General features: G+C 46.5%; 1 protein-coding gene across 1 annotated transcript in view; it reads right to left on the bottom strand.

Annotated features, from left to right (window-relative positions):
• LOC144168549 (acid-sensing ion channel 1C-like) overlaps positions 1 to 24,324 on the bottom strand; it is a 32,999-nt gene extending 8,675 nt beyond the window's left edge. Inside the window, exons 1-5 of the mRNA XM_077697507.1 lie at positions 24,216 to 24,324; positions 15,454 to 15,728; positions 12,622 to 12,718; positions 7,889 to 7,993; positions 6,064 to 6,218 (exon numbers count right to left, since the gene is read on the bottom strand). Of these exons, the coding sequence (XP_077553633.1) occupies positions 6,064 to 6,218; positions 7,889 to 7,993; positions 12,622 to 12,718; positions 15,454 to 15,692 (596 nt within the window). The 5' untranslated portion in view covers positions 15,693 to 15,728; positions 24,216 to 24,324. The remainder of the gene's footprint in view (positions 1 to 6,063; positions 6,219 to 7,888; positions 7,994 to 12,621; positions 12,719 to 15,453; positions 15,729 to 24,215) is intronic.
• Between the last annotated feature and the right edge of the window lie 262 nt (positions 24,325 to 24,586).

The raw sequence follows: 24,586 nt of genomic DNA, 5'->3' as shown, positions 1-24,586 counted from the left end.
TATATACTAGTAACTCGGAACAAGAAAACGCACATAATGGTTCATTTGCTGTAAAGAATCACCGAACCAATGTTGACGCTCCTTTAGAAAGGGATTTTACACCTCTACAATACACGGAAAAGCAAAAAGAAAGCCTGTGGCTCAACCACTGAGCCGTTATCTCTGAAACCGAAAATTATCGAAGCAAACAGCGCTCATGTCATTGTAGTCCATACTCAACTTTAGAAGCACCCGACAAGTTTACGTGGTCGTTATTGCGTTAAAAAACCCAACTCATCTGTCTAGACTTCGTTTCACCCCACATATCCGCTCACAACACCCCCAAAACATTCAAAGCACCGAAGCAAACACGGGAAAAACAACGGAGGCTGGGTAGTCCAATGCACCTGCTCATTCCACTAAAGAGGGGAGCGCCGAGTGATGGCGCCACCCGTCCAGCTGCCCGGTCCATAGGCTTAATGGCAGGGCAACGCCTCCTTTTAGGAGGCATTTGTCAGGGCCATCAAGGCACGCTTTGCGGCAAAGACAACTCTTGCGCAAGTGCTGTGTAGCCTTCAGTATAATATAGGGAAAAGAATGAAAAAAAAAATACAGTGCAAGTGGCCGTTGAGACGACTCCATAATTACTCCGAGTTTAAGCTACTCGTCATGATTAGTTAGCTCTCCGTGGTTGTGAACAATTGGGAATCCCGTCTGCTGCCAGTACATATTACTCCACGGAGGGAGTACGGATGCAGAAAACGGCTGTAGCTCATGTTTTCAGCGAAAGCATCAAACGACCAGTCGAGCAAAAAAAGCCGGCGTCCGCATCGGCGTCGGAAGACACGAAAAGTCTCTTAATTCAGCTCTTAGGGAAAGACAACCGATTTCTGGGGGGTATACGCTCTGTATCTCAAAAGAAAGGGCGTCACTTGAAACACCTTGAACCGAAGCAGTTTTCCTGATAGGGCCCCAGAACGTTTGCAAGCGGATTTTTTTTTTTAGATCTACCAGCCTTAAGTACCCGTCGCGGGGGCTCAGTGGCTAAGGCATTGCGCGGCTGAGCACGAGGTCGCGGGTTCGATTCCCGGCCGTGGCGGCCGCTTTTCTGATGGAGGCGAAAAGCAAAAACGCCCGTGTGTACGAGATTTCAGCGCACGGTAAAGATCCCCAGGTGGTCAAAATTAATCCGGAGCCCTCCACTACGGCGCGCCTCATCGCCTGCGTTGCGTCGGCGCGTTAAACCCTACAATCCTTAAGTATGCTGCTTACTTAAGTATGCTGCCAAGTATGCTGCCAAAACTTAAGCCTTAAGTATGCTGCCAAAACTAAAGCTGGCAACCGTCATGGCGGTGAGACATGCGATAACATACTTTTAACTACGTGAGATGAAAAAAAGGTGTTTGAAAACTTGCCCCGAGCGAAAACAGTCATGAAATGCAGCCTTTCGTACTCCTTTGCGGTTATTGAATCCCGCATTGAAACCGACGGAGTTGTTTGTATGCATATACGGCAGTGTCACATTTAGACACTACATGGCGCCACCTTTTAGATTTCAGAAAGTTTAGTGTCAAATAAAATGACTTCCTCCAATTCATTCAGAAATTTCTTGCGACTACACTACTGTATAAAATGCTGGCTTTCGTACGAGCTAGAGTTCATGCACTGCCTCCCAAACGGTTGTCCGTTTCTTTACACTTGGCAGTAGCCAAGGATTGCCAATCACGCCAGTACACTGACGATGACTTAAGGGAGCGAATAAATGCAACCAAAAAAAGAAAAAATACTGTGGTTGATTCCTCTGTCGTAAGAAACAGTAACACACGAAAGTGAATTGTGCAGCGAAATTTGCAGCTGAGCATGATTTGCGGGTCGGCGGCTGTCGTGTGGGTGTGCTTTGCGAGCGACGTCCTGCTGGCGGGTCGCTTCGGCAAAGGTGTACTGGCGTCATTTCCGTGGCGGATATGATGTCAGTGAAATCTCAGTGTATTCCGTAATGAAACACTTTCGTGTTAAAATATAAAGCCTGAAAACGAACAACCCGAAGTATAACGCACTCTTTAGTACTAAGGGTTGCTTCCCCGCAAGAAGACCCTGTTTGCAGGGGTGCACCCTTTACAGGCCGCTTGCTTCGTTGTACTGGCATCACTTCCGTGGCGGGTATGACGTCAGCGAAATACTTGCGTATCCGGGAACAAAACACTTTTGTGTTAAATGATGGGCAGCGAAATCCTCCATCGTCATCAGCTCTCTCGTTACACGGCGACAGGAGCGAGCAGCGGCGCAACGCGTGGGAGACCGATGGAAGCTTTTTGAAAGCGTCAAGGCGCAAGCGGATCGCGGAGCCAAGCGTCTCAAGCGGCAAGAGGACGAAGCCATTCGACAACTCGGTGCAGAAGCAAAAAATCTCAGGAGTTGTATTGGACGTAAATGCTTCCGTGTTCAAAGTACATGTAAGTGCCCTCAGAGTTTTTATCAGAACTACGCCGGAACAAATCCCGTGAGGCTGTTTTGCTGAAACGACTGCAAAACCATGTGAAGCTTTATCTAAGCATATGTCATATGTCAAGTTGCAGTATCAATAGAATTATAACATGAAGCCGCCGTTTCTAAGCCATTCAAGTAGCATCATAAGGCCACCGTGAAACGGACAGTCCCATCTTTGGCTGCAGAAAAAAAAACAATCGTATGTTGTGCTTGCCTTTCTTTGGTCTGCGCCGCGGTCAATCGGGTTTTGTGTCGTGCACTAGTTTTGATTTACTGTGCAATCGCGTTCACAGCGTGGATTGGAGGCATTGTTTTTATTAACACGAAAGTGTTTTATTCCGGGATTCACGAAGATTTCACTTACGTCCCATCCGTCACGGAAGTGACGCCAGTACAACGAAGCAAGCGGCCTGTAAAGGGTGCACCCCTGCACACAGGGTCTTCTTATAGGGAAGCAACCTTTAGTACTTGAGAGTGGGGAATATTGCCTAGGACAGAGAAAAAGCAGAGAGGGGAATATTGCCTAGGACAGTTACCACCTGTAACAGGAAAAAAAAGTATTTCGGGCCTAATAAGCTTTAGTTCCTGCCCTAAGCAGCGCTAGTATTAAAGGGACACTGAAGTGAATTTGTCAAGCTCCCGTTTTTGCTTGCACTGCGTAGACTGGCTCAAATTAGCACACTTTTCATCGTTTATCCGGTTGACAAATCGGTAATTATTTTACAAAGCGCGAAAGAAGAAAAAATTCACAGCATATCCACGGGGTGAATGATGATGAGTGGGCGAAGCTCCTGAGGGGAAATCATCGGTAAAACCGTGACTCTTCAGTGAAAGTTCGCCACTACATCTGTGTCCGAACGTAACGTCTAGAAAGTCTCGCTTAAACCGCGCGTCGGCACCTTGGGGCTGAGCTCGCCTGATGCGTTTTGCAGACGCCTCACGAGCTCTCACTGCATCGGGGTCTGCCTGCCGATACGCGCGCTTTCTCGCCGCTTCCCGTTCTCTGACGTTTTGGAGATCCTCTTCGCGCCGCAGCCGTGCCGCTTCGCGTACGGCAGGGTACTCGCGCCGTTGCCGTGACGCTTGGGCCTCTCGTTCTCGAACGCTGGGATCTTGGCGGCGTCGTCGCGCAGCCAGACGACACGCTTCGGCCTCCCGCTCTCGTACGGCAGGATCTTGGCGGCGGCGTCGCGCAGCTTCACGGAGCGCTTCTGCCTCGCGGGCTCGCACATCTGCAGCCTTATCCATCGGGCGACTCCGAGCGCGCGCCAACAGCGAACGGATTTTATTACAACGCTCCCCGCCATCTAGTAAACAATCCAAGAACTAAACTAGAGGTAGCCACGCCATCTAGTAAACAATCCAAGCGCATCTTCTCATCATATACAAGTACCGCCATCTAGTAAACAATCCAAGAACTAAACTAGAGGTGGCTACATACATACGTCGAGGATGGACAGACCCACGCCCTAAGGAGCTTCGCCCCTAAAACTACCATGCGCGGTTTGCGGCGGCCGCACCAACTAAGGCTGTGACGTTGGGAGGAGGGGCGCCGCGATTGGACGATGCCCAAGGTTAGCAATCAAACAAGTTTCGGTTTCGGTTTCGGTTCTGTAAAGCATAACCAATGGCGTTGTTGGATGGGCATTCTCAATATCTCAGTAATCATCGTACCGCGCTTCTTCCATGTTGTCGGCTGTAAAATGCACAAGATAAGCCTCCCAGGACGGCTTGTAGTCGTAGCATTCACTAGCCGAGACCTACGCAGTGCATGAACGCCCTCCGCGTACCCGCAGACGCCCAAATGTCATGCGCTTTTCCCCCATATTTGGAGCTTGCCTCCCTCATGCCTGTATCGTAAAAAGCGTGTTCGCACCAGGCCAAGGGTCTGTTCATTCTGGCATGTGCCCACTGCCTGCAAGCAGTCGGTGCTTATGGCAACAGCACGCCAACGAGAACTCGCTAGCGCGCCAGCGCCAGCCTGCGCGCGTTTTGTGAACTAGTTCGTGTAGCCATGAACGTTGCGGCCCAAAAAAAGGTGAACTCAATATAGAAAACATCGGCGGAAAACAAAAAAAGTTAACTTACGAAAAAAAAAAGCACGTACCCGTGGGGATTCGAACTCGTGACTTGCAAAACGCTTGCAGTGACATACCTAGCGCCCCAGACAACTGAGCCACGGAGCGGGATGCGAGGGCCTTGCTAATATAGGGTATATATTGTACAACCGGTTTACACTTTTATTTAGTTTTGGCATTTCAAGCAGCTTAGGTGACTATTTGTTGTACTGCGCTCGTGCAGTAAGCGTCGCCCGAGTTTCCACAGTAGCTCACGTCTAGCAATTTCATTTCGTAGACGGAAAAGCGTTCGCAGATGCGTAGTCGTGCTGCTGACCGCTGTGCTTGTTCGCCCAGCGCAAAAAAGTGCTTCCCGCGCCCTAGTTTTACGCTGTACGGTAAAAATATCAGTTGGTTTTATTTCCTTAGTACCTATATTGACTTCGCTGACTCTTCTCCCGCCTTCAAGAGGCCTTATATTTTCCTACTGGCGTACCAGTCAGCGAAGCGTCGCATGTGCGCTTGTGCAGCGCTTGTGTGAAGCGACCTTGACTTGGAGCTAGATACAGTGTACAAACAAACCAAGTAAAGAAAGGCACATCCTTCCATTCACAAACGTGTCCTGGCTTCGTTTCAACTAAGCGAACGAATTGCGACCAAGCAATTTTTTAACCTCCTGGATTGCGACGACCCGCCGGCGGCCGGCGGACGAAACGCTGGGCCGACTGACTCTATTGGCCGGGGAGCCGTGCAGTAGCGCCGCAGCCAATTGCCAGCTCATCCCCTCCTGACGTCACACGAAAACGCCACAGAAAATGGGCGAGCGTAAAGAGAGGAGGACAGCATTTTCGAATTAGTTTTTATACTAAATAAAATCGCGTAAACGCGTCTAGAGTGGTCGAAACATGGCCTGGGGACTCCGGACTACAATTTGCGCTAGTAATTCCGCAATGTTTACATATCACTTAAGTGTCCCTTTAAACCAAGAGTGTAAAACATGGTTATATTAGTGCTTTTTGGTAAGATGACATGTCATAACACCGCTTCAAAGGGGAAACCAATAGCAATCATAATCATCATCATCATCATCATCATCAGTACGTTATACTTCGGGTTGTTCGTTTTCGGGTTTTATATTTTAACACTAGAGAGTTCTATGCTGGGATACACAGAGATTTCACTGACGTCATATCCGCCACGGAAATGACGCCAGTACACCTTTGCCGAAGCGACCCGGCAGCAGGTCGTCGCTCGCCAAGCACACCCACAAGACAGCCGCCGACCCGCAGATCATGCTCAGCAGCAGATTTCGCTTCACGTCTCACTTTCGTGTTTTAGCTATTCCCATGACAGAGGAATCGACCAGTTTTCTTCTATGTGTGAGTACCAAAGTTTATTGAGGAGTCCTTTGTCTGAAGAATTCATAATTGTAATTGAGCACATTACTTGCCTCCGTTATTTGTTGTCTTCACTGCAAACAGTAGCGAATGTTTATTGATGCCTGTAAGAGAGAGAGACGCAGCCAAGGAGGCCCTCTTACTCGGCACTGTTGCAGTCCTTGCCTCCGACGAGGCAGCTGACAACCATATCCTCCCGCTGGTGTCCCAGCAGGCTGGCGGTTGTCTGGTTCCGCCGTTGAAGCTCGGTGACCCACTTGGCGAACTGCTCGCGCTCCAATGCGTCGTCCTCACGCAGCTGCGAATGGTCGGGGCATCGATGCTTTTCCGTCAAGACATCGAGTATGGACACATACTTGTTCTGTCCCTAATGCACTCTACGTTTCTTTGGTATCCCGTTGCCTTATTATAGGGTGTACGTGCGGATTTTCAAGTATCGCTTTGCCTCATGTCTACCAATTTGTGTTAATTTACCTTCATAGTTCTGTTTTCATGCTTGGAAAACTGAAAATAATTGTCGCTGTTTAGGCGTCTGGAGCTATTTAAACCAGGACCATCGTGGACCAGTGGTGGCTTCCGGACCATCCTAAGCTATGGACCACGTCTACACGTTTGACTTGAAACCTCCCTCGCAATATAAGTCCTAAACATATATTTCGCGTTAGATATCACTCTCTACTTCTGTTGCTATCGTGCCGTGTCTATACTGGCGAGTGAAGCACCATAGTTGGCGGACAAGTGAAAGTTTATATACGTTTTGGAACAATTATGTTCGCCTCGGTTCGGGCACCTGAACATCCGAGAAACGACCCAGAAGGGTATCATCGAAAGCAGCGCCTAGAACCGTTGTACCGGGTAGCTGAACCGTATTATAGAGAACGCCAACGTTTAAGCTGGCAAGGCAGTATGGCAACAACCTTTCGCCACCACTCGACGCTACAGCAACAGCTCCATTATTTGAGCACCTCAGAGAGTCACGTCATATGGTCGTGACCAATGAAGACGAAGGGGACAATTTTATAGAAAGCTAACGAAGGCGCTCGTGACGGGCTTGACGTGCTTGAGGTGCTTGACATTCATTTGTAGTTGCGTGCCAGGCACTGGTTTGCCTGATCGCTCGTCATGGTAATCAAGAGCACGCATATGAGAAGCAAAAACGTTTTCAGCGTATACTCGAACATGCGTGTCTTCCCCAGGCACCAATTTTGCAGCAAATTCGTCCTTTGGTGTCACGACTAGCCCTATGGACGCGCCAGAACACGTCACAACAGAAAAAATTCACCATCTTCCCGTAGGGGAACCCTGGGTAGTATGCGAAGCAGCCATGGGGTCGGCTTAAGTTCCCATTAGTTTTCAGTTCGATCGCGGCGTTGCGGGAGGAAAATGAGGGGAGCGGAGCACGCGCGCGCGTCATTTATACCGCGGAGCTACAGTGGTGCCCCCAGCGGGGCATGCAGCGGCTACCGTCACGTCTCTAACCCTAAGCTGCTTCGCATTATCGCGCGCGGAGCCCCAGGTGTTGCCATTCGTTGCGCAATCCCGGAGAGGGGAGGAGCTACGGAGAGGAGAGCAGGAATGCCGGAGAGGAGAGGAGTGTCGGAGAGGAGAGGAGAAATGCCTCGCATACTACTCAGGGTTCCCCTACGGGAAGATGACGACGGTGGTTGAACGCAAAGCTATCTCGAGATGGATTCTTTGGTTGACCAATCCCTAGGGGCATCCTGCCACAATCATCATCAGCGGTTCCTGGCCAGGCATGCGCAGTGGGTGTTCGGACGGCGGACAACGACAAGGGAGGGAGGGACACAGCCCTGAGCATGAGATGCTTCGCATCTAAAACACTGACACGGAAACATTGCTTTATTAAGGTAATAGGCGGCGGCCCCAAAGCAAAAAAGTGATAGAAAAATGCACTCAACGTTAGAAAATTGTTGGAGAAGCTTGTAGGGCCTTTTGAACACGACTCACCCACACGGGCAAAGGCCGGGCATTCAATTTGCATATCTTTCTCTGCCATTCGGCGGTGGTGCTTCTATTGAGGTCGATGTCTCCACAGAAAGCCCTCCTTCGTACCTAGAATGGGAAAAATGACCTAGGTGCAGTGTATCGAAAAGAGTTTGCTTTGTGCGCCTTCGCCAAACCGGTTATGCTGACAGCCTTTTGACGCGAAAGCGTTTCGTGGCTAAATTGCCGAAAGCGCCCCTACCCAGTCCACCCGGATGGCTGGCATTTGCAGGAGGCGCCCCCGAAACACCTAACCCTCGGCGCGCGCTCAATTCTCATTGGTTACGACGCGTTCAATGGTGTGTGCACCAGAAAAAATAAAGCGCAATGAAAAGCGCGTGCATCAGAAATCTCTTCTTTTGGCTCAGTTGGCCCATAGCTTCTGTGGAGGCAGTGTAGCATCAGCCCAGATTGAGATTATGTTAGAAGTAGCTGCGGTGAATCTGACGTCGAGTTCGTTGGCTTTTCGTCGACATCCACAGAGTACTGGCGAACGAACCTAGCCAGAAGAAAAAGGCTTTCGCGTACTCATCTCCTAAGAATGTGTTGAGGAATGCTATAATTTTTTTAACGGAACTGTGAGAAAACTGGGAACCGCGGTGCAACGCCTAAGCTCTCGCCTTTCCAACCAATTTGGCGATGCTCACCAATCAGTGTGTCTCACGCTGTCAAGGGCTGCAGCCGACGGTCGTCTCCCTTATGGCGTGCCAGCTTATGACCTCTTCTCGACCCGCAAGAAGCACTCAGCGCTCCTTTATCGGGCCATGCTTCGTGAGATCACTAGACTTGTGAGCCATACTCACATCGATGTTCTTGAACGGGCTGTTCCGGTCCCTCCGATCCAAGAGCTCCTTGCGGAAGCCCGACAACATGACCTTCGGCGGACCCCAACGCCACAGGGGACTGCACTGTACGCCTGAGACCCACGTATACTTCCACAACTTCCGTCCGTCTCACCCCCATTCGTCCGTTACACGTTCGTCCGTTACACTTATTCACCAACGAACCGTCATTCCCCGTTCCAGCCTTATTACGAAAAGGCACTCCAATGCGTTCTCGCGGCGACATTGCCGGATGAGGTGCATAGTTTCCCGGATGCCCGCTTTTCCCCTTCCCATATGGGCTTGGCCTGTCGCTGCCCAGCGCGACCAAACCTGGACGGCTCCCTCACCCGTGAAGCTATTAATTCGTATTGCAAGGCTTAGCGCAATGGGCCACTTGGCTTACGCTTTTACAACCTCGCCCCCTTCATGTATTCGCATTCTCACGGATTCTCACCAAGCCCTTCACTAGCTGCGCATGCCTTTCACCGATCGTACAACCGTGCACGGAATCCAACACATGGCAACCATTGTGGCCCGTGGTGGGACCACTGTCCGTTTGGCATGGGCAACCAGGCCGCACATTATGTAGCACGGGAGCGTCTTTCCAGTAACCTCCCTTTGGACGACAACGCGGCGCTCCCTTCCCACTATCCTCGCCTTCAGCTTGACCACGCACGCCAGGCAAAGAAGTCCCGTTTCTTTTTCGTTATCCCCCCCTTTCCCCTTTTCTCTGGCTCCCACGATGCGGAAATTGTTGTAACCAACGCTAGGGCCGACGCAGTCCTCACACCCCACATCACTGGAACCCAACAGGATTGCCACTTCCTTACCGTCCCCACTGCCGAATGACATTTTCGCCACCGTCGACTGCTTAATCTGGCGCTCTCCGTGTTTTCCGTGCCCTGTTCTACACTGACCTACGTCACTCTCAATATGCCCCCCCCCCCCTCCTCGCCCCCCGCCATTTGAAGGCCGCAATTTCCTCGCAGCTCTTGGGTTGTTCGGCGTGGAGAGTAGTCTCTCAAGATTAGTGTAGCCTGGCCTACCCCGTTGTAATAATTCTCTTAAAAGAGATGATCGCCACCCTTGCTCAGGCTCCGCTGTGGATTTATTGTATGGCATTCATGGACCTATCATTTCTATAATTCGGCTACCCTTCCCTTCCCCTCCTTCCCTCTCCGCATTTTTTGATTGCGTGGCATATTCTTTTGAACAATATTGGACTACCACAAGCGCTACATAAAGGACTAAGCTGTTAAAAACAATGCACGCTCGCAAGCCAACATTACCGTGAAGGCGACTGTAATCTCAAGAATGAAAAGGGCTTAAATACGGCTTATTTTTTGCACAAATGGGAAGTAATAGTAAATATTACACCAGTGAATATTACAATAATTATGTGACGAAATAAGGAGGAATTCAATGCCATTTTCATTTAAACTATTGGCACAGGCTGTACGTGGGGTTTTCTCGCGCGTTTCTTTATGTTGCATTTTCAATTCATTTCGAGTCCCAGAAGGTATGCCTAATATGATCGCAACCACCTAATAAATTCAGCGCCGTCTTCAAACCACCATGCAGATGGCATACAACCATGTACAGGAATGTACATGTCGTGTAAAAACGCGCTAAATTAAAATTACCAGTTAGGAGGCTTTGAAATCAATGGATGCAATCCGTCGAATTTAATACATATCACTGATCTACATCGAAACGTTTTTTCTTAATTTTTGGGGATAGGCACTCCACAGACAGCGTTTTGTTGAGTTGATTCTTTGGTGCGTTTTGTGAATTGACAACGCGGTTTGTTTCTAATGAAAAAGGTAACATGTATTACGCTTCAACTTTGAAGTGATTCGATAAAACACGGAAATGTCAATTAAAACGCAGTTAACCTCATTTGACTGCATAACTAATTGCTAGCAGAGTCTTAGTCTAGAATTCGGGTGATAATCTTTTGAATCAGATGGTTAATTGCTTTCACGACTACCCTACATGCGTCAAATCATCCCTGCTCTTCCTTCATTTTGCATCATGGTTTGTAGTGTAACCAATATAGGAAGCATTTCCGAAATGTCGGAAACATATTTATGGAGCGGACAAAACGAGCCGTTAGATAATATCACGCCCGATCTAAGGGCTTCGTTCAGCTCTCACTGCAACTCCAAACGTGGCACGGTTTCAAGGCAGCCTTTGGACAATTCGTCATAGAGGCGCGTACCGCGTCAGACAAAGGTAAAATGAAAAAAAAAAAAAGAATGAAGTCGTATGGAAGGTCGCGGTGGATCGATATACGAAACGTGCGAATTCCTCGTGACTTTCAGTACATGTCATATATGTACGCACACGGACAGCGTCGGTCTCCAGCCAAGCTTCGGCGACACTAACTGTATGTTGGCGCGTAAACTTTGTTCTTAAGCACAATATAAACATTTTTATTTTCGACACCTTATTAACAACTAACAACTAAGACTTGAGTATGTACAGATGAAAGCCGTTTGGGTGTTTTGTAGGTGAATACAGAAAAAAAAGACCCAAAAAGCAAGCACTTACGAGCATTTTTAGAAGAAATGTGTTCAATAGAATCAAACTCACGTTAAACTGTTTGTTTGTTTATGCAGAGGACAAGTACATCGCGCAGAATAGTATAATTTTCAATCTTCTGCCTAGGTAAACGGGGATAAAGGCGTTTGAGCCCATTCGATCGAGCCCGATTGATCGAGCCCGATTGATCGAGCCCGATTGAGCCGCCTGACGAGGCTCCGTCCCTGATGTAACAGAACGGCAGCAGCACTAGCGAAGCCCATTAAACAACCGGTAAATAAAATTTTAAACATAAAACAAACCAAACGTCAGCATAGGCAAAGTATATCAACCCAATTGTTGGTTATATACAACAATGACAAAGCAGATCACCCTCCTTCCTCCCCGTGTCCCCTACAAAAGAAAGAAAGAGGGAAAATCGACGTTGCCTTTCAGGTGGGCACATTGCAGTGCCTGTGAGCCTTATGGATATTAAAAAGCATGAAAATATTTTTTCTTCCGTAATGCCCATTTTCTCACTTGTCGTATTCGCTTTCGCTCGGCAATTTGCATACGATTGAAAAGAAAAAGAAGTGTTGACAACTATCCGGAATATTGCAAATACCATGTTAGAAAGTCCCGCCCCTCCATCCTTAGTTCCGAAATTTGTAAACTATCAGCTTTTTATTGAAACGACAAGTAGTTTATTCTTCGATGTCATGATATTTTTGTGCGCAAAGCAAGTATAGAGGTCAATTTACTTGTCTGAGTACTTTGTATTGTCTTTTTTTAAAAATTGGACTGAAATGTCTTCGCAAAGTTTACAACAGCGCTGCTTAGAACATAAGGACAGTTTATATGAAGGCACTTACATGGATGAACAAGACGTGGAAGGAGAGGGACATGACAGGAAAAAAATGTTTTATTTATAGCAATGTAGGTTAAAACCGAATTAACGACAGCTTACGAGCACAAAACCGAAAACCGTAGAAACTGTGGATGTGCACGGGAACAAGGGCAGGTCGGGACAACGCGCACTCAGAGGGGCTGGTCTCCAGTGGGATAAACCGGATGACTTCAGCCGCTAGGTGCAAGACGATAGATACTGCAGGTCTAACGAACTTACTGCACGTAACTGGACTACATGTCTACCTGTAGACTCGACCCCTTTTCTGCGATTAGACCCCTTTTCTGCGATATCCGTGATTTTTGTATCCCCCTCTCTCTTGCTTTTATGCTTTCTTCTCCTTCTCGTACTTTCCTGCATTTTTCTCTCTTACCATCTTTAAACTTGCACTCTTATGCCGTGTCGCAAAACACTGAAAAAAAAAAAAAACTCGTAGGGGGTACCTGGTTCATGTTGCAGAAGGTGACGGCGGGCAGCGTTATTCCTTCGGGTGGCCTGGACCACTGCACATCTACCGTGTCGGCGTATTCGAAGTACTCCCTGCGGTGGAGGACGCGTTGCAATTAAAAGGCCGTTTTTATTACTCGGTTGGGCTCCCTAATAGCACATTATAAGCACCACTGGATCTTCTTCATCACAACGCACCTGAATTACCTATCGTTGCGACTAACGAGAAAGTAATTCCAACGTTCGGAACACAAGTTCGGGTGAAAATGGCGTCAGAGTTGTGACGCTGCGCAAAGCCCGCATGACTTGTATTTCGGAGTAAAACCGTGTATCGAGTGGGGTTACTAGAAACAAAGCTTTCGAGAGTCTACGTTTCATCGTTTCCCTAGTATAGCCAGGTATATGCCGATGTTTCCAGTGCTAATAACGTTTGTACCAACACAACGAGAGCGACAGCCTGCCGAAATTACCCACAAATATGGTTGAGTCCTGCACCCTCGTGTGCGCGCTATTGCGCCTTGCTGAGACCAGCTTAGGTTAAAGGTTTTACCAGCTTAGGTCAAAGGTTAGGTTAAAGAATGCTGCTGGCTAATATTAATGCGTAGAATTCTTTGCCGAGTAGCTCCACGGCCAGGAGCGTGTAACGCCCTGCATTTGCACAAAAATAAAGATTTCTCGAAATTTTCAAATGTATTGGTTAGAATAACGTAAATGCAGATAATTGGTCGAACTAAATGTTGAAAAGCTAAAAAATATCAAAAATATATAAAAAAATAGGAAAATGTCAATGCGTATAGCGCATGACGTTTCCACAATAATGCAGATTTCGCGAAAGTTTCACCTGTAATAGTTAGAATAACGTAAATGGAGATAATTTTTCGAACGAAATTTCGAAAAACCCCCCAAAATAAAAAAAAGATATCACAAAATTACGGGAAATGGCGAACCGTGTAACGTTCTGCATTTCTACAGTAATGCAGATTTCGCGAAAGTTCTAGATGTAATCGTTGGAATAACGTAAATGGAGATAATTGGTCGAATGAAATTTTGAAAAACTAAACAATAAGAAAAATATGTACAAATTACGGAAAATGGCGAAACGTATACCGCATGACATTTCCACAATAACATAGATTTCGCGAAAGTTTCACCTGCAATCATTATAATTGCGCAAAATGGAGATAATTAATCTGACAGGATTTAGAAAAAAACCAAAAATATGACTGGAAATACCTCACGCCGGCGGCATAAGAATGCTACGCATTAGTAGATCATTCTCTGAATTTCTGCAGAAATTTTCCTCATTTGCAGTATTAAAACCGCGATTTCTCATATATTTCAATTACACCATGATTGTTGGGGGTTTGCAACTTCGTAGTAGCATTCGACTTTCAGAAATTGTCCGTTACCCCTGTGTGAAAAACACGGAATCTTGAAAACAAGGGGACTAATTACATCTGCTGCACAAAGTCGTCTCGTAAGCATTGACTCGACCCCGAAAAGAACAGCGTTGTTGTGCAAAGTTATAACGAAACGCATTAAAATAACACGCAGCTCGTTAGTTCACATGCATACATACATACATACATGCATAAAAACATGCACACATACATACATACATACATACATACATACATACATACATACATACATACATACATACATACATACATACATACATACATACATACATACATACATACATACATACATACATACATACATACATACATACATACACGCATACATATATACATGCATGCATACATGCATACTGTGAGCATAGGGACGTTATTGCCGGACATTATGCCCGAACGCAACATCACCATCATCACTTGCCCTGTGGACACCAAGGTGTGTGTTTCCCAGTTAGTCATATCTGTGCACCTATCACCATTATCATCTGTAAATGATCATCATTATCCCCTCGCTTCGACTGCGGACGAAGGTCTGGGCTCGACATCCAGGCATGCATACACGCATACATACATGCATACATACATACATGCATACATACATACATACATGCATACATACATGCATACATACATACCTACATACATACATAATACATACATACTTACATGCATAGATACCTACATACAGGCATATATACATACATACAGGCATATATACATACATACATACATACATAGATACCTACACACATGCATGCATACGTACACATTTATTTATTTTCCGGAAAACATAAACGCTGGTTGGTCTTTTGGACTAAAAGCTATGCGTGGAGCATTACTAGGTCCAGGAGACTCGGAGTACCGAAAAAAAACGGCTTCAATAGTAGAGATAAGACTAATGATGTCGGCTACATCAGAATCTTTGAACGCTGTTTCAATTTTTACCCGGGCAAGAGTATAAAAACAAGAAGTAAATATCTTGCAAGCACCAGAATGATATTCTACACGCAATGCCATACAAATTTAAAAAGAAAGATATGATTGAAAAGAAATAGTATTGCGGCGAATTGATTAAACAAAACAGCTTAAACAAATAAAACTTCAATAAAAATCTCAACTTCCAACGGAAATACAATGTACTACCTTTACGAGGAACACTAAGGGTCTTGAAAGATCTCTCTAGTTTGTAATGTTGTCTTAAGCTGGATTTCTATTTCTTCCCCTTTCATCCGACCGCTTGGCTGAGACTAGTTTCGGTTAGGGAAAAAAAGGCAATGCTTATTTTGGAGTTCAAGCTCTGAGACGGGTTTTAAGGGGCATACAATTACGCAGGGCAGAGTACGTACTCCTTTTCACATTTTCGGCATGTCCGCGCAAGTTGAAGAGTGCGCCAAATAGCGTGGCGGGTACCTGAAGACGCCGTAAAGATCCTGCAGGCCTATGTAGACGAGCGCGGTGAGAGCTACGGTCCACGCCAGACGTCGAAATGGGTGGGACATGCCCAGGATGACACGTAGGCCAGGGATGGGCGACTCGGCGAACATAATTCGTAGGCGAAGCAGGAGTTGCAGGATCAGGCTTGTTTTGTCTTCTGCAGCCCTTCCAGCAACTCCCAAATGTTGGTCGACTTGTCTTCGTCGCTCAGGCATCTCGATATCGCCAGAGTCACCGATAGGGTGGCAGCACTGCATTAGAAGTAGCTTGGTCGAAATACGGACGTATGGTAGAACTTACGACGGAATGAAGATGTCACGGATGTTATAATAAATGATCACTCCTAAAAAGAGCTTAACACCATTACTTAAGTTTATTACCAAGATAGAGCAGCACGCAATGAAAAAAAGAAAAGATGGGTAAAAAGTCGAGCAAGAATCGAAGCACAAAAATTTGGCAATATAGAATTATTATACAAGTTAATTATCCCCCAATCCAGTACAGTATAGCCCACTTATAGCGAACCTGGTTTTAACGAAATAGCGGCTATAACGAACAAATCTTCGTTTCCCGTTACCATTGGTATACATAGATTTTTTGTACAGATATAGCGAAAAGCGGATATAACGAAGTGATTTCGGTTTCTCGTTGTGTTCGTTGTAAGCGGGCTCGCCTGCATAAGAATCATCCAAAGGGAACTTCCAAAGCTTCCTAAAGAGCAAAAGTTATTTTGCGACTCCTCAGCGAGTCAAATGTGCGGCGTTGTACACCTGAAACCGTAATTTATTGGGCATGTAACTATTGCTTCTTGGTGTCAAAAATTTGGCTCACTACTTGGTTCCAAACTTCGGTCGCGTACAAGCAGCCTAGGTTCGGATCCTGTGCTACAGTCTTGTATATTTATATTGTGTAACCTGCTTCATTGCAAGAATTTATTGCAGTGATGAGAAAGAAAAAAAAAACAGCGATGAGGGTTGGCACGCATGGAATTCTGCTGTAAAAACTACGCAAAAAAGAACGAGGGTTACTGCCTTTAGAGGCATAATTGCGAACAACAATAAGGAGAACCAGTGCTTAAAATTGTGCTCTAAGTGAGAAATAGAAGCGAATATAGAAAAAGAAATATGAAAACTGCGTCTTTTCCGGTGTTTTCAATGGCTCATTTGTACATTTGCTTGGAACTTGCTGCCTCTCATTACAACGTGCCAACGTAATATGTGAGCGAATAACTACGTCACAGCCATTGTTGGCAATACCCGAGGCGAAAGCTGAAGCATCAAACTTGCGGTGAGGTAAACAGGGTTTATTGTTGAGTGCGGGAAAAGTGATCATTCACACAATCAAACAATGTAAACGCGGGCAAAGTAGGTACGCACGTGCTAATCAAAAATGTCACTAGTTGTTGGGTGGGAGATATTTATGAACAGCACGAAATTCGTGCTGCTGGTAAAGCTTTCTTAAATAGAGTTCCCACTGAACTCAACGCTTTATCATTTTCAAAAGGCTGCTACCGAACTACGGAAATAACAGGTAAGGACGATTGCCTTGGCACAGAAACTAGAGCGGAAGGATACGCTTTACTGACTAGAGTGATCTACATCACTAGTAAATACTGCATTGAATGGGAATTTGAGGAATCTAACTCGGAGACTGCAAAGACATTTTATTAGCTGGAAGTGCTTAAGAATACTTTAACGATGCAAGAAAACACCCGAACAGTTGCCGAATGAACGCCATGTGCGAAAGCTTTATAATTATACTAAATTTTGTAAACTCAGAGGGCGGCAAATATCCGTTTCTTATTGCTTTATGTAATTTGTATTTCATCAATTTCTTTTAGAAATGGTTCTCGTAGGAGATGTATCATGAGTGTTAAAAGAAATATGGCGCAGCGATGAAAGCAGTGAGATAAAAAATGAATTACCTGTCGGTTTGATTGATTTGATTGTGGGGTTTAACGCGCCGACGCAACGTTGGCGATGAGGCGCGCAGTAGTGGAGGGCTCCGGATTAATTTTGATCACCTGGGGATCTTTAACGTGCGCCGAAATCTCGTATACACACGGGCGTTTTTGCTTTTCGCCTCCGTCAGAAAAGCTGCCGCCGCGGTCGGGAAAAGAACCCGCGACCTCGTGCTCGAATTACCTGTAGGACATCAGCGTTAGATCAAAGAGAAGTATGGTCAGACACTCTGGAAGTACGTGGCAGTCTTTCAAGAACAATGCCCTCCAGAAAACATTAGCTCTTCGGTGTGTCCCCAACACCGCTGGTAGTATAATCGCTAGATAATATGGGTGGGCGTTGCGAAAATGTTTTGGAAATGAGCGGAAGGTTATGGAGGCCTACGCACAGTTTGGAAGCTTTTTTATTGTCCCTTTTAACCTCCTTCATCAATAAATCTCCCTTGCCGGGATTATAGACGTGTAACGTCGGTAAAAATAGCATCTACCCAACAGTTGACACCGACAAAGCAAACATAATAGTATCTGTAAGCCAGATGGTACTAGTTTCCATAAAAGCGATGACTCCAAATCTAAGTTGTGATTGTTAGACGAAACTTGCGCTTCTCGCCTGTTTTCGCATGTGCTGAGGTGTCTCAGCGGTTATGAAGCGTTGGGGTATTCAGCACTACTATGCCATTTCTTTTCCTTGCTGTGGATGCTGTTTTAATGCTACGCATTCTTCGCCGAGCACTCCCCACAGCCAGGACCGTGTAACGCCCTGCATTTACACAAAAATGCAGATATCGCGAAGTTTCACCCGTGATCGTTATTATAGCGTAAATGGAGATAAAAAGACTAAAAAAATAAGAAAAATAGCACAAAATTACGGAAATGGCGAACCGTGTAACGCCCTGCATTTCCACAATGATGCAGATTTTGCGCAGGTTCCACATGTAATCGTTATAACAGCGTTAATGAAGATAATTGGTCAAACGAAGTTCTGGAAAAGTAAAAAATAAGAAACTGTAAAAAAAAAATACGGAAAATGGCCATCCGTATGACGCCCTGCATTTCGACAATAATGCAGATTTGCGAAAGTTCCACCTGTAATCGTTATTTATTTATTTCCAATACTGCCACTCTCAGCTTGAGAGCCTTGCAGCTGGGAACAAAAACAATGCATTGATATGCCACAGTAGTTACAGGCAACGAAACAAACATTCGTCACTTGATGACGATTACTCACGACAAACTTTCCGTAGTAGCGTAAATGGGGTAATTGGTCTAACAGGGGCCCTATTCTCGACTGCACAAATTGCCGGCAATTCAGGCAATTTTCCGGAAGTCTTTTCTGATTGGCTTTCAATTTTGGTCACGTGCTTCCGGTTGACAAAGCGGTTGTGTGTGCTGTCGTCATTTTGACGTTTCATGTCGTCTACGGACACCAGTTCTAAAGTTTGCCTTATTTCTCGTCACTAAAGGCACATAATTCTTGGCCGGCAATGAAAAACCAGACTAAATGCAGCGGACATGACAACGTAAGTCTGTCTTTGCTATTCAACAACAATGCTGCTTGTAATACACACCCCCTCTGTGATTGGCTGAGAAGGCGTGACGTAATTTAAACAGTTGGCGGGAACGATTTCGTCATGCATTGGCAACTTCAGCCTGCGTAAAAGTGACGTAATGCTACGTAACAGCTTGAAAATGGCGGCTGTTTTTGTCGCAAAGTACAAGCAAAATCGGGCAAACTATTGCCGCGGCTTACGGCGCCGCGAAATGTGCGGCAATTTGCAGCAGGCGCAGTTTCGCATGCGCGCTGTTTAAAGCCTGTTTCCTACCGAAACAAATTATAGTTTCAACTGCTTCCAAGTCAGCGATCATGGAACATACAAATAACATCCAGAATTTTGCTTTTATGTTTGGCAATGAAATAAAAATTATTTGTTTGGCGTAACCGCAACTTAAGAGGGCAGTACAAGCCTCTCCATGACAAAGAGAACCCAATGCATGGCATTTGTCCATACTTGTCCGAGTAAGCTGTTGGGTCACATGATCGAACTCAAGAGAAAAATAACAATGAAAAGTGACTATTTAGTTCATTACAGCGCTGATTGCAGTCGAGCTTGACGAATGAGTGAATCGGCGACATCGCTGTGCTCCGCGGTTATCAGGCGCAGCGCTTCGCTGCTCTTATGTGTCGTAGAAGCGATGGTCGCGGCCGTCTTTTTCTGTGATCACGCCATAAACTTGTAACATAGCAGCAGACGATGGCGTGGCGGCGGTGGCGGCAGGGAAGGTGATAACGCAACAAAGCTTGCATTGAAGCAGAGAGCCCAGCTATGTTAATAAAAGCGATTGAAAGAAATAAATAGATACGGTAAAAAAATTGTGTGATGTTCTTTAGCTCGACATCCTCCTTTCGCTCGCTTTTGGATCAACCTTACTCGATCGCCTTGTGGTGTTGGCGCCAACTTTGACCTCCAGAAATGTGTTTTACTTGTCAGCCTCAGCTACCGTCGTAATTTTTATAGTACATGCCAAGTGTTTTTATATCTTTTTTGCACAATATTTGATACCTTGGTAGCGATCTTTATGAGTGACTCGTCAAATTACACTGCATGTCGTCATAGCTATAGGTGCAGCACGTCACTGATTGCTTACGTCGTGCTTACGGAAAAAAACATGGGCGAAGTGCCGGCAATTTGTGCAGTCGAGAATAGGGCCCCAGAAGTCTAAATAAGTAAAAAAACAAGAAAACACAAAATATACGAAAAATGGCGTGCCGTAACGCTCTTCATTTCCAAAAAATGCAGATTTCGCGGAAGTAACACCTGTAATCGTTACACCAGAGTAAATGTAGATAATTCGTCGGGCAGGATTTAGAAAAATCGCGAAGTTTGGCTGTAAAAAACTCACACTCAGGACAAGCGGCATAAGAATGTTTCGCATTAGTAGGCAATCCTCTGAATATCGGCACATTTTTTTTTCTGGTGCAGGTGGAAAAACAAAAATTTCCCTGTGTACGGAACTTCCGCGCACAGCAGGGAGCCCCAGGGGGTCGAACTTAATCCTTGAACCTTCCCTACGGAGCGCCTTATGAAGCAAGGCTAGGTTGGATGTGTAAAACCACAACTCGAATTTACTGAAGCTTACGCAATCTCTTAACATGCCCATGAATTGTTAGCCAGAAATTGCGGAAGCTAAGCACAGGCTATTAGTAAATGTGAACCAAGTCGGAAAAAAAAAAAAAAAAAACGAAGAAAAAATTGGTAAGATGAGCGCCTCAGCGCAGGAACTCCTGGATCAGATAGTTCTTCCACGGCCCGGTTACCAGCGAAGAGATAATTTTATAGTCGGGAACAAGTAAAGAGGCGCAATAGCTCGTGTACGGTATCACTCCGCCTAAGCGACGGACCCGGATGTCAAAGGACGCGCGCGCTTTGAAAGAACATTGCTATGAATGCGTGGTATAGTCTGCCTTTTCTCAAGTAGTTGGTTTGTTGTCGCTGCAGCAACCTATAAGCACATTAAGTCCAAAAAATTGCGAAACGGCTCGTGCCTTGTTCAAAATATTCCCAGTAACGCGCTATTTGCGCCGCGCGGGGTAACATCGGGCTGCGGTGATGAGGCACAGCGGCAACTTCCGTTGCCGTTCGTAAGTTGTACCCGGGTATAGTATAATTTTTGGTCCTCATTAAAGGGGTCCTGAAATACCTTCCGCCGATGCATGGATGTACATGTAACCAAATAAGACAATGTATTAGCAATCTCCTCCCGCAAGAATTTTGTTAAAGCGATGAGTATTAGCTGAGAAATCGTAAATCAAAAACCGCGCATTATCGTCGCGCCGCGTTTCCTCCTCTTTTCAACTGTTGACGGCGCGCGAGCACTCCCTCCCATGATGCTGCGCTAGTCAGCGGTGACGTACTTCCGCATTACGCTCCTCCGACTGCCGTCTGCTACGGGCAAGTTTTGTTGACACCATGAATTCCGCACTCCGCTCAAGGATGGATAAGCGAACGAAAAATCTGGCCGCATGTGTGCGGTGGCCTGGCCTTGCCCTTTCGCGGTGTGCGTTGCTGCAGTGCAGCACGTGACTTTTAATCGGCGGCGAACTCGCAGCCGCTGGGGAGGATTTTGCGCTCGGTCCCTTTCATGCACCGCGCACTGTTTATCCAAAAAAGTGCCGTATCAGATGGGGCCCCGCTGATGCCGGGTCTTATTTTGCGGTGGTGGTAATTACTGCCGGCGCCATGCGAAAAAGACATTTTAAACCGATACAGAACCCGTGCACAAAACGCTTCAATCATGTGACCAGTTCAGCTTGGGGCGACGCGTGGTGGAGAGCGGCAACGTTGGCAAAACATGCTCCGGCGCGGCTCTGAGCTTTCTATAGCGCTGGAGCGAGCGCCTTTCTTTGACGATCTCAAACATCGGTTGACTTGGCAACAAGGCACAAACCGCCCCAGAAGTCAGTTACGGTTGCGTGATCCCGGTTCAGCTCGGGGCCCCACCTCGCGACATGTGGGCACTGCAGGCGTACCACTCACTCTCATTAGGAAGTGTGAGATGCGTTTGGCATTACATGAGGCGATGGTGTGTGTGTTGTGGACGCCTTTGTTTCGCGATGAAATGCGACGTTGTGCTTCTGCGGGTGGATAGTGCTTCCCATGGTCTGGATTATCTTTCTCGAGCGACGTACGACTCAACCTCGCATGGGGTATGTGCAGTGTGCGTGGCTAAAAGCCATCTCGGCTTGCGCGCCAGAGTTAAGTGACTTGCTGTTCGTCCCCGCAAACCGCGCGCGAGGTGAGTGCCGAATTTACGACGGGCAGGAGGAGGCAACCCATCGTCTGTCAATCGCGGTTCAGACTTGCAACGCATGTTATGACGTTGTGTTCGTTCGAAACGCATCTCTGGATTGTTTTGAAGTGGAAAAAAATGTATCCGTCAAACCCGGGCATTCGGCTCAGGGCGTTCTCTGCGATTGCACGAAAGAAGTGCCACGGGGCTTCAACGCTTTCTTTATGGAACGTACTCCGGTAAGAGAATATCCATGTCGTGTTATGGCCGTGTTGCATTCAATACGAACGGTTAAGCGTTTGTTTACACTTGTTTCGTTTGTCGTAAAATGTTCAAGCACTCCGACACTCCCCTGGCAGATCAGCCGGCGAGTCGACGCTGAGCAGACGACTCATCTCTTTGCCGGAAGTGCGTGAAAAAGCCGCCCAATAGCAGGGTGTCTAGCTCATGACGAACATCTGGGAATCGATGATGTAGACATGTGAAGATGGCGGCGTCCAAAAACACGAAGGAAAGGGTGAGAAAAAAGCGACAAACTTTGCAACAAAAGTGTGAGCTTTCCGCTGCGCGTAAAAGAGTAATACTTGGCCCAGATGACCTTGACGACCCAATCTAACGATTGCGCTACTTCATTTAGTGTGCTCAAAATGCCTTTCAGGGCCCCTTTAAGTTCACTCATCTTGGAGCTCCTGTCTAAACCACCCCGACTGCTTTCTATCCCACCTTGCAGAAAAAGCGCCAAGGCATAGTCATTACATCAATTTTTGCCCTCAACATGTTCATTACTGCAGCAGCATACCGTGTCCCTCGGATATTTGTTTTGCACTGAAACAACTCAGTAGTTGTGTTGGTGGTGATTATGTTTATTAACGGGTGGATCTAGCCTTGCGTGATATGCCGCCAATTTCTCCCGCGATCAACACCCTCTTCCTGCTACGTGCGGGAAATCACCAGGAGTCATTCAGGCGTGTGTCCCTTAAATACCCGGGGATCAGGCGCAGGATGTCTCTCCTGGTGATCCAATGGCCTATAAAAAAAATTATATCATCCAAAGAGGCAAACGGAGCGGCTCTCCTTCGAAGTTCCTTAAACAAAGCTATAGCGAGGGTATGTGCGATGGGAACGAGGGTATGTGTGGAATCACAGCAACGGAGCGTAGGAGGAGGCGCAAAGGGAAAATTGTGATGATGAAGATGAGAGCACACGCATGCAGACTCATGTATTGTAATGAGAGCACACGTTCCTGCAGTCTGACACTAATGATCTCGCATTTAGGACGTCACAAGGAGGCCTTTAGGTGTCCTCGTAATTTTTCTGAACTTCTCTCATTAAACCATTCTAGTGAAATTGTCATTAAATTAGTGGTTTCCTCCAGACTTAGTCATTTCCGCAACGTGGCGCTGTTTGTACTTTGATTTGCTCCTTAGTGTTATCGTGTGTTGATTCGGTGGACTCCCGCAGTGGCATATTCCACATGCATGCAAATTTACGGCTGTCCTCAACAGAAAGGTGGTAATGCTTTAGTCCATTCTGGTAATGGTAATCCATTCTGTTTGTTTTTCAATTGTTTAAAAACTCGCGACTTTTTACATACTTACCATCATTTCACAAACTCAAAATGGGCACCTACACGCGTAGATTTGTACCGACCAGTGGTAATTCTTGCACGGGGTGGGTACTAATTTTCACTTCCTCAAGCGATGACGAGATGACATGAAGGTGAGCTTTATACGGCACACCGCTCAGGGCCGGGTCTCGCAGTTCAGCGCAAGCAAGGATCAGAATACAGGGAGCGGGTAAGTGTCACCGGGGAATTGATCCAACGCGAGCACTGATAAGGGCTCTTCCTACATGTATAGTAACGGGAATGTAAGCCCCTAACTACTAGCGCTTGCTACACACGCTAGAATACATGTATATATGCACCCCTGCCGAGCCCTGTACTCTAAAGCGCTCCATTACTTTGGAGAACGAGATTGAAACTACTGACCTGAGTGTTATCGCTGATTGCTGTGAAATCACCTTGCTTGATCCAGTAGCGTGGCTGGTTTGGCTCGTTTATAAGACGTCGAACACCACACCATCCGACGCTCTCAACCACAATGAATCGATGCACACGAACAACGAGGGGTGTGCCCTCTCTGTGTTTCACCTGAAAGCGTGACGGGGCCTAGGCACGAAACAAGTTTGAGATATTATTATTCTTATCCGGCTTCCTCGGAGTGAAAAGCCTGGCAGGAAGCCGTGTTGAAAGGTTATTTGCTGCTTTGCGGGCTTTCTCGTCTGAGCACGCACTATCGATTCGCCAGAGGTTGAAAGAACTACTTTCGTGTGCATAAACGCTGGTGTACCCTCGACACT

This window comes from Haemaphysalis longicornis, unplaced genomic scaffold (genome assembly GCF_048455015.1).
Source record: "Haemaphysalis longicornis isolate Haplotype H1 unplaced genomic scaffold, Haemaphysalis longicornis Haplotype H1 scaffold_2, whole genome shotgun sequence".
Lineage (NCBI taxonomy): Eukaryota > Metazoa > Arthropoda > Arachnida > Ixodida > Ixodidae > Haemaphysalis > Haemaphysalis longicornis.
This window is presented reverse-complemented; position numbering and strand designations above follow the sequence as displayed.